Source organism: Arachis ipaensis, chromosome B01 (genome assembly GCF_000816755.2).
Source record: "Arachis ipaensis cultivar K30076 chromosome B01, Araip1.1, whole genome shotgun sequence".
In the NCBI taxonomy this organism is placed as follows: domain Eukaryota; kingdom Viridiplantae; phylum Streptophyta; class Magnoliopsida; order Fabales; family Fabaceae; genus Arachis; species Arachis ipaensis.
Window position 1 is genome coordinate 2,104,836 of NC_029785.2, and position 10,065 is coordinate 2,114,900.

General features: G+C 34.1%; 1 protein-coding gene across 1 annotated transcript; it reads right to left on the reverse strand.

Annotated features, from left to right (window-relative positions):
• Window positions 3,647-10,057, reverse strand: LOC107637008 (pre-rRNA-processing protein TSR1 homolog). Its single transcript, XM_016340494.2, has 21 exons — window positions 9,772-10,057; window positions 9,589-9,665; window positions 9,128-9,205; window positions 8,865-8,999; window positions 8,713-8,763; window positions 8,492-8,632; window positions 8,259-8,381; window positions 8,055-8,132; window positions 7,730-7,819; window positions 7,534-7,656; window positions 7,176-7,259; window positions 6,958-7,056; window positions 6,690-6,875; window positions 6,047-6,122; window positions 5,804-5,907; window positions 5,456-5,715; window positions 5,243-5,329; window positions 4,934-5,164; window positions 4,696-4,774; window positions 4,511-4,574; window positions 3,647-4,179 (listed from the first exon to the last, which is right to left on the reverse strand). The coding sequence occupies exons 1-21, from the start codon at window positions 9,860-9,862 to the stop codon at window positions 4,070-4,072; spliced, it is 2,367 nt and encodes a 788-aa protein (XP_016195980.1). The 5' UTR covers window positions 9,863-10,057; the 3' UTR covers window positions 3,647-4,069.

A 10,065-nucleotide genomic window follows, 5' to 3' on the forward strand; every position in this document is an offset into this window, starting at 1 on the left:
ACTTTTAGTTTTTAGAGTGAAAAAGGCGACATTGTTGGAAATGAAAACAGAAACCAAATACACTCATGATTTATCATAAACCTCTCTATACATAAATTCTTTTGGTACATATATTGACACTTGATATCAGCATTTATGAACAAACTTAACTTGAGGGGTCTGCATGTTTGGCATAAATTATATCGATTTTCGTCGAGGTTAAACAAATTTACACTATATTTTTCTATTTGTAAAAGTATATACAGAAATTGAAGTTATATGACATTTTATTTTTTCAACAAAAAAAAAAAGGAATCAGTTACCTCTTATTCTGGACTAATACACCCCTCATGTAAGTGTTGGGAGTATCCAAAGTACTTTTTCATTAACTCTGCATATTTAATATTCAATTCAAGCATTGCTTTGCGAATAAGAATGTCAACAATGTCTTCAGTTCTTTCATATGCTGCTGGAACTATCAGCAACATCACTGTCCCTACACAAAAACAAAAACAAAAACAAAGAAAAAAGATAAGCAGAGATTATTGCTGATATACTGATAGAGTAACTTGCATATCAAAAGGAATCATAAGAAAACCATGGTGATTTGAAACAACATTATTTGAATACTCATGAATCCATGATGTCAATAAATGTGTTATAATTCATCATTTGGATCACAATATAGTGCTTACCAATATAGAGGAGAGTTGAAGCACTTAAGAAACTATCAACAATGGAGATAGCTCCCAATGTCACTGTAACCTGCAAATTACTTTCTTGTCAAAGAAGATACCGAGTGACACTCCGGCATCAGAAAATTCTTTACTGTACTTGCAACCGATAAGAGAATGTTGTTTAAGATAAAAGCTTAAATCAGCATTAACATCTGTCTTAAAATGTCATTAGCATGACACAAAAATAATAACAGTAAGGAAAGCTTAAAAGGGTGATGAAAGAAAGAGACCAATAGAAATGTCTTCAAATCATGTCCAGAAGCTAGGAGTCCAAATGTTGTGAGTAATTGGTTAAGTAGGTGTGTGATTGAAATAGCAGTATGAACAACCAACCCTTCTGGTAGGATGAAGCTTGATGATCTAGGTGATGATCTGTATTGAAAAATAAACTAACATTATCACTTAGTGTAGTTTTATGATCTAACAAAATGTGCAGAAGAAAGCAAACCTGATGAATTACCTAAACAATGTTCTACTGAATTCTGATCATATTTAAGAGCAAGTATAATAATTTTTTCAAAATAAGATATATTGAAAGAGAATAATTATTTTAGAACAAGAACTAAAATTGGTTAGATTGAGAACAGTTGAATATATATTGATAAGATTGAATGAAACTTACATGTTGATGAAGGAGGTTAAGTGTGACCAAAGAAAGAGCATTGCCAATAGGAGTATAAGAGAGTCACAAGTGAAACTAAGCAAGGTGTAATCCATCTTCACATAGAATAACCACAACAAAGTTACACCAACAATAACACTTGTTGAGATACTCTTCTTTCTCCATAGTATAACATCAGCAACTAAACACACAAAAGCACAAGTTTGTCATTAATTTCATCACAATTTCAATAATAAAAACAAATTCAAAACTAGCAAATGAGTTAAACTCCAAAGTGTTTTTTGAGATTGGCTGCGTACACTAAAGTAGTCTTCGAAATCCCAATTGCATCAATTACGTCTCTAAGATTGGTATAAGTGCAACATATTAATCCCTTAGTCCATTTTCCATCAAGTAACTCGTCACGTAGTTAAAGACTAACGTGGTAAATTTTTGCTGATTTTAAAGACGTAATTAGTACAATTGGGATCTCAATGACTATTTTAATTCACGTGGCCAATACGAGGGACCATTTTAGAGCTTAATTCCTAGAAAACATACCGTAATAAATTATGATACGAATAATAATAGAGTCTAACAAGAAAATTAGTAACAAGTACTATATGATCTTAATCTAAGCTGAGAAGCTGTTCTATTTGTTCTTAGACTCTAAGAGAGAGTTCTATTAGATTCAATGCAAAGAAGCAAAAGGGAATATATAAGAAGCACAAGAGAATATACCTTTTCCGGAGCCTAGAATGACATGGAGTGGCCGTTTCCGGCCGAACAAATGTCTCCTAGAGGCCGAGAGCAACACGTAGTGCTCGAAATCAGAGTCGAATTCCGAGTCATGATTGATATCATCATTATAATCTCTGCTACCAAGAAAATCTCTATCTGCAATATCCATGAAATCCGTTTCTTGAACCATAATTTATCCTCCTTTATTTGTTCTCCTATGTACCTTAGATCTCTCCTCCAATGTTACAAAAAAATACAGCAAAACCTGTAAAGAAAAGTATATAAATAAATAAATGACATCACCTATGAAAACAACATAGAATAGGTTAATAACAATATGTATATGTATATGCACATTGCATAAACAAAGATAATCAAATCCTAATAGTATCATATGCATAAACATTAATAAATTTGCTGGGTTGAATGATGAAGGGTACAGAAGAATAGAGATTAACATTATTAACAATTTAGTAGTTTGGTGATATTTTGGATCATTCAATGGGAGAGATCTCTGCCTTGTAGATCAGCAAAAAAGCAACAAATCTCAGGAAAACTGAGCTTGAACCCTCAATGTTGTCACGTAAGCAACTATGATTTTGATGAAATTAACATGCTTGAAATTGGTTATAGTAGTGAAATGACATATAGATTTGTGTAACTGATCAAAGAAAATTTTGTAATTATCCTCAAACATTTAACATTTTCTATCATATTACAATTTTTTAAGGTGGTATATGCTTAACTTATTTCTTTGTATTATGGATTAGAATTCTTATTTTTCCACTTTATATTCTTAAGTTTAAATTTTAATGCTATTATCTTTATAATAAGTGTGGTTAAACTATAAAACATATTTTATTATCTTCCTTTATTCACTTTTACTTTACTATATAAATCACATTACACCCGTTATTCTCTTCTATTTTTCCTATTTTCAATTTTAATCGCATTGTTCTTATTAGCTTGACACAGGCATGTGCCTATATATAAATATTTTATTTGTCAACCACATCTCCTTTTTTTTTTTGGACGATTCAATTTGCATTTTTGTCATAATTCGTTATAACGGTGGTTATTAGTCCTATAACTACTCTCTTTAAACTGAAAATTTATGCAGTGTCAAGATTCATAACAAATAGTAAAATTAAAAAATTTGATAATTAAAACTTTTAAAAATATTAAACCATTTTCTCTTGCGTTGCATGTGATACTTCTCTTTTGCACTATTTACATATAGAATAAATATGTCGCTTTTTATATCTTCATAATCTACTTTCAAAATTTATCTTTCCCTTTATTTTAAGAGTTTAATTTTAATGCACTGATATATAAAATATTTTATAGACGCAATCAATGTGAAAAGTAATTATTTTTGCTGATATAACATTATACAATTAGATGCATACATAAAACTACTTTACATTCACAGTACATCAAAATTAAATAAATAAAAAAAGTTAAGAAAAATGAAAGAAATATACATAAGAATATAGTCCTAAAAATACTAGTCACCACTCTCATGTCAATGCATCATAGCCACATGTCAATTTAATTTTCAAAAGAATTTGGAAATTAATTTTCCAATTACTAAATTGATATTCTACGTATCAAAACCTTTAATATCAATACAGTTCGCAGTACTCCGTAGGGCTGCAACCACAATCTATATTGCAACCTGTTATGGTTTTATATATATACTACTAAATAAGAAATGAAATGATAAATTTAAACCAAAGAAACAATATAGTGACATAATTTAAACAAACTCCCTTCCACTATAGAAAGATATGATACAAAACCGAATCAAATTTTAAACCAAAATCCAAATTCGGAAACATGTTTAAATATATCTGCTCACACACACAAGTGTGCACACAAAAATGGGGACTTAGTAGTCCCAAGAACTGCATCCACCATAGAGGTGAATCTGAACCAGAGCTTCATTCCCAATCATATACAATTGGCTTTCTTCTGAGTACCAAACCCATCATCAAAAAGGGCTCTTCTCTCATAGAGCATAGTGATGGTTGGGCCACCTTGGATATGCACGTTTGAATAGATTCATGCAAATAGTATCACGCTGTTCAAGAACCCCATTCAGAAGGCACTTCATTGCTCCTGAAACAACACAGCAGAATAATGATCACTGTCATTTAACCAAAAATTAAACAAGCTTTGAAGTACAAACTTCATCTACAATGTATCCATCGATTATAACTCGTGTGAAATTAGGCGCTCAAGTAAAAAATCCTCATAGAACCCCAGGGAAGCATTTCTCCCATAATTCCTATTACAGTGAGGAAATTAAACCAAACACAGTCCATATAATGTGTCACAAACTCATAATTGAGAATCAAGATATAAATACTTTCAACCTATATAACACAATTAGCTTGCCAGGTGGTTTATTAGCAATTGATGGTAAAGGTTTCAAACATAATTAACGTACCATGTGTGCCGACAGGCTCTTTGATCCGTCCACGAAGACCACGCTTTGTATAAAGCTCTACAGGCTGCAATCGCCATAAGAAATCTCATTAGGATGACAATTCACCAGATACATTTTCGGACAGTTTACTTTCAATATTCTGCATTATCATTCAAAGAGAATCTGAAGATTCCAGGAACTCTCACCTTAAACCATTTAACATCCTCTGGATTATAGAACATGTGTTTCACGGAGGCCTTGCGTTTTGATACTCTCTGGGGGTAACTGCACCAGGAAAATGATTAATTACTTCCAATCATCATCAAAATGTAAATTCTATCACTGTTGCACAGCGGTGAAATTGCAATAACACCATTTCTTTGGAAAAGGTGTCAATCGCAAAAGTTATCAAATGGTTGATCTTAACAAAAAATATCAACATACCCTGTCAAAATAACCCGTTTAAGGATTATCCTATCGGGATCAATGGACTTAAGTGAGCCAACGGCAACCACAGCAGGTGCTACATCCTCTCCAGTTCTTTTTAAGATGATTGAAGGAAGAGGTGGAAATGATATAGGCGCATAAATTGAAGCAACTGAAAAGCGCCCAGGATGCAGAAACCTCTCCATCTTGTTCTTGTCTGTATTGATATATTCACTAGAGAAAAGTGGCCTGCAAAAAAATCATTATTACCTCTACTGTTTCCTAAGATCTATTAAATGACATGGTTGTTCAAATAGACTACCATACCTGCCAACAAATTGCCGAAACCCAACATGAAATAATAACTCCTCCTTGGATTTGATGGGCAAATCATATGTTTCGTTCTTCTTCACACTACACAACAAAAGTGACATTGGGTTGGTAACATTTCTCTTGAATATTCAGGAATGGTCAATATTCTAGTAGGTCACTAGAAAGCTCCTAGGTCAAAAACAGTAGAATGGTCAAGCACCAAAATACCTGAAGTGAAGAACGGATACTTTTGATTCATGCTCAAGCAGGCCACATGCTGTAATCGGGGTTGTCTTTCCAAGTGCACATAATTTTGAAGCAATGGCACTGGGCACTTCCCCGATATGCAGCCTAGCATACGAGCCAACTGGTATACAGTCATCCATGTTTTCTTGCTCCTTTGCTAAAGCTTTAGCAAGAACATGTTTTTGTGTTCTCTTTAAGTTATCAAATTGAAATATTCTGCCATAATCTTGTGGTAGAGATTCCTGATTTTCATTAAACAAGGTCAGATTTTTTTGGTTGTTAACTACAATGACTTAATTAAAAAAATTTCTCCAAAATTCATGCACGTACTTTTGGATCCCATGAAGAAGTCCTAAAGGACTTGAGTCCTCGATATTTTGCAAACCGCTTCCTAGCAGGAACATCCATTGGTGTATCCACTTCATCCGGGAATTCTGCATCGAGAAAACTAGTTGGTTATAAGCGACAAACATGCATACAACTTCAGACACAGAAAGACCAACAACTAATCAATTTTGCACCAAAATTGCAATTGCAACAAATAAATACTAAACAGAACAAAAAGAAAAGCACCCTCATCTGCAGCATGTGCTTCTTTAAGTTCCTTAAGTTCATCTTCTATCTTCTCTCTTGTTATATTATCTGCCTCCTGTAAAACAAGAAAAAAATTGAGTGATGATGGTCCACATTAGGATCTATTGTCATCATTTAACCCAAAATTTAAACTAATGGATAGCTTTTGGTTTGATGAATTTCCCACACAATTCACCAGCAGTTTGCAAGTTTACATGATATAACATCATGCTCAAAAATATTGATTACAGTATCCAACATTGTTTAGTACACAACAGAAGTGTCTTAATCAATAAAATTCATTGTATAACCACTTAATAATATATTTGTTCAGCTATTCTTATTTGGACTTTACAAGGAATGCAAAATCCACATAATAATTAGATACAATTGGGCAGTTGGATTGATCCAAGTCATTGTCTATAAATAAATTATCTTCTCTCATCTGTACATACATGAATTAAAAGAAATGTCTTTGGAAATTCAGAAAAAGTTAAGCAGACAGCCAGCTGGTGACAAGCATTACCATACTAGAACTTACTATATATGTGCACCATATAAACTATAAAGGAGACCAAAATCCATATTGATTACATATAAATGAGACAAAGGACAAGACAACCATTTTAGTGATGTGTCTTACCATCATCACTGAATCAATGTCAGTTTCTTCATCAGAATCTCCAAACCTAACCGATGCTCCATCACCATCAAATTCAGTGTACTCTTTTCCTTCTTGACCATCTTCGTTTTGATCCAACACCATACCATCATCTTCGTCATCACCATCTGACTCCTCTGCATCAGAGCCATCAACAATCCATGCAGCCTAAAAACAAAAATAAAATCCAGGGATATTCAGTAAGCAATAATATAAAATAATCTAAAAAATAGTTAAACCAAGTTAGGACCTGATATTCAGAAGTGCCTCGGGGAACAGTCCTCTTTCGTGTCTTCTTTTTCTTAAGATCTTCATCAGCCTTAGCAATTTCAGCCTCTGTTGGCCACGTCTAAGAATATGGAATGATGTCATATCCAAAAAATTGCAAGTTAATACATAAATAGAAGCAAATAAAAAATTACAATTTTTACAAATGAGTAATACTGGAAACAGAATTGCATTATCTACCTGCTCCCCAGCAAGAGGATCAGGTTCATTCTCGACAATTAAAGCTTCCTGTTTTTCAGGATCTGGGGCCAGACAACCAATGACCTAGAACATTAAAAAGGAGGAAAATCCAGGAAGAAGGCAAATAAGCAGATATAAATGGTTAAGAAAAAATGAAAGGTCTACTTTAAAAAAGGAAGATCACAATATCTTGCATGAATAGCAGCTCTTCTTTTGGATGAAAAAAAGGGCCTGGGATACTGACTATCTCAATCCAAATGAATAAAAAAAAAAGATATTGTTGCACATATTTATATTGACATGTTTACACCAATGGTTCTTAATCTATTAATTTTGACATAAAGATGGATGTCCATACCTCCACGTCATTCATTTCATCCAAATCCATTATGTCCTGATTTTTCCTTGAATTCAAAGGAAAAGGGTCCTTAAGAACTTCTATTTTGGACAATTGGAAATCTCCCGCACCTGTTACATGAACCTGACAAAATGAAAGTGAGATGGCAAATAAACCACAGCAATTATAATTGCAAATCCATGACATTGATGGCTACCAATTGATTCACTGAGAGGCTACGAGCACGAAGGTAGCCGGTTAAAAGGAGAGTGCATTTTTCTGAGTCGCCATCAGATGCTGCATCGACCTGTAATTCACGGTATACATTTACTCAATACCAAGAAATCCATGTATACTCATAGCAACAACCAACATCTGAATCAAATTACAAAAATGGCTAGAAAATATACATTTGATGATAGAGGGTATGAGGTAAGGTAGTTGAGTTAATACTCAACTAGAAAAATATAATGAATAACTCAAAATACGATTAAACAACAACATTAATCTTTTAAGAAAGACGATCGGCATGAATTCAAAACCTTTTGAGCCATGAGGTAAGGTCGTTGAGCTCTCCAATGGGGAACTTTGAGCCGCTGCTCTTTAAAGAGCCACAAGAACTGCAATTGTAAAAATAGAAGAAATGTTCAGCTTAGACCATCAAAATGAACTTACGTTTGACGATATGTTCAGTATATAGAATTATAAATTCAGAATTTTCTTGGAATAATGGATGAAATCATTACCTTGTGCAGCTCATCCTTGGTATCAGCTGGATAAAACTTACAATCCTCGGGAAATTCAGAGGCGAGACTAGATGTGCATAACTTCTTTAGTTCATTTCTTTGTTTCAGCTCAGTGGGAAGATCCTGGAGGCACAGAATAAAAGTTACCCCTAAATATTAACAACCAAATAATGTACAAACTCCTGTAAAAAATTACTTCATAAGTTCAGCACATAATATTAGCATTAACTTACTCGAATAAAGACAACAGTGCTTGGTAAGCCAAGAGACCTAAATACAGAAAGGCATTGATCTCCAAATGAATCAATGTAGTAAGAATCAGTCTCTTCAGATAAAGAATTTATCGAGGCCACAAAAGCCAGCAGATCAGCAACCTAAAATACAATGTGAAAAGTGTCAGGTATAAGCACCTATAGACTCATGGATTAAGATTAAAAAAATTAAACAAAAATACCTTGGCCATTTCCATACATGCCAGTAGATCACCATGAGGTGCTTTGAGTACCTGTAGCATATACCAAAATCAAAATTGATCAATACCACAATATCCTATCCATCACATCATTACTAATTTCTGGGGGAAAAGGGGAAGGAATCCATTATTACTGTAGTTCTAGTCCGGTAATCAGAAGAAGCAACTGTTCCTGACGACACCCCAGAAGACGATTCTTTAGAAAGTAACGACAACAGATCATCATTGAGTGAATCTAAATCCACAGAAGCAGAAAGTCCAAAGAGAACCTGCCATAGTTAAGTATCCATTATACAGTTATCATTGGGGATGGAAGATGGAATACAATAAGCCAAGTTCAAAAAAAAACACCAACAAATGTGCAATTCAGTAGGACAGAGTGTACAGTTTCACTCACAATTACTCGAGGAGGACTTCTCGATCCACTGAGCTCTCTCTTTTCTTTCAAAACGGCAGCCCTCTTCTGGTCACGTATCTGTAAATTTAGCACCAAATGAGTGACTTTGGGAAAGAGAGTGTAGTGAGCATGGGAAAACATATACCTAAAAAGTTTTACACAAACATCAAATATTGAATTGCCACATCAACAGAAACAGTAGTCTTAACCACACACCATCTCAAAAGTAACACTACAAACCCAAGCATTTAATTGGATGATACCTTTATATTGTCAATGTCAATGCATAGCAACTTAAGCACATTGAAAAAACAAACTAATGGCATTATCATCTAATGCATTGTGATTGCAAAGTTACATAATTCCCTAAACCCTAAACTTTAATGGAAAAATAAAAAGCTCAATTTAGAGAAGCCTTGTTCAAATTACAAATTTACAACTATAATTAGAGAAAATAATACCATTTTATTTCGCTGAATTCTTGCGGCACGAGCTCCCTTGCCGACATTGCGCTCAGTTTTGACAACCGCAATTCTATCTAAACAATCCCATTGGGAATCCAAACACAAATCATGGAAAATTAAGAAACCAAAAAAAAAAAAAAAGAAAGCCAACAACAACACATAAAATCAATTATACAAAACCTTTAACAGAGGTTTTATGAACATTGCGAGAATGTTTTGAGGAGAAGCGTGACTTGTGAGCCTTATTGACTTGAACTCGCGACCCTCCCATGGTGGTCGCAGATGCTAGTTTTCAGACACAGTGATTCTAGGTTTGAAAGAAAAGCCAAAGTTTGAAGGAGGAAGCAAGTGACGAAAAACAAAGGACGGCGGCGACGGGCGGTGGTGGACGCACAACGGCGGTGGCGATAGGCGTAAGAGGTTTGGGTTTGAGGAGTGGCGGCAACTATGAGTAGGGTTTTAAGAGTTTACGAA

Bases quoted from the DNA above. Each gene is read 5' to 3' on its own strand.
- LOC107637008 (XM_016340494.2), bottom strand. From the start codon at position 9,862: ATGGGAGGGTCGCGAGTTCAAGTCAATAAGGCTCACAAGTCACGCTTC. The intron at 7,057-7,175 runs GTAGATAATGCA...CCATATTCTTAG, and splicing joins ATCCTCTTGCTGGGGAGCAG to ACGTGGCCAACAGAGGCTGA. The intron at 4,575-4,695 runs GTGAGAGTTCCT...TGGCGATTGCAG, and splicing joins AGGATGTTAAATGGTTTAAG to CCTGTAGAGCTTTATACAAA.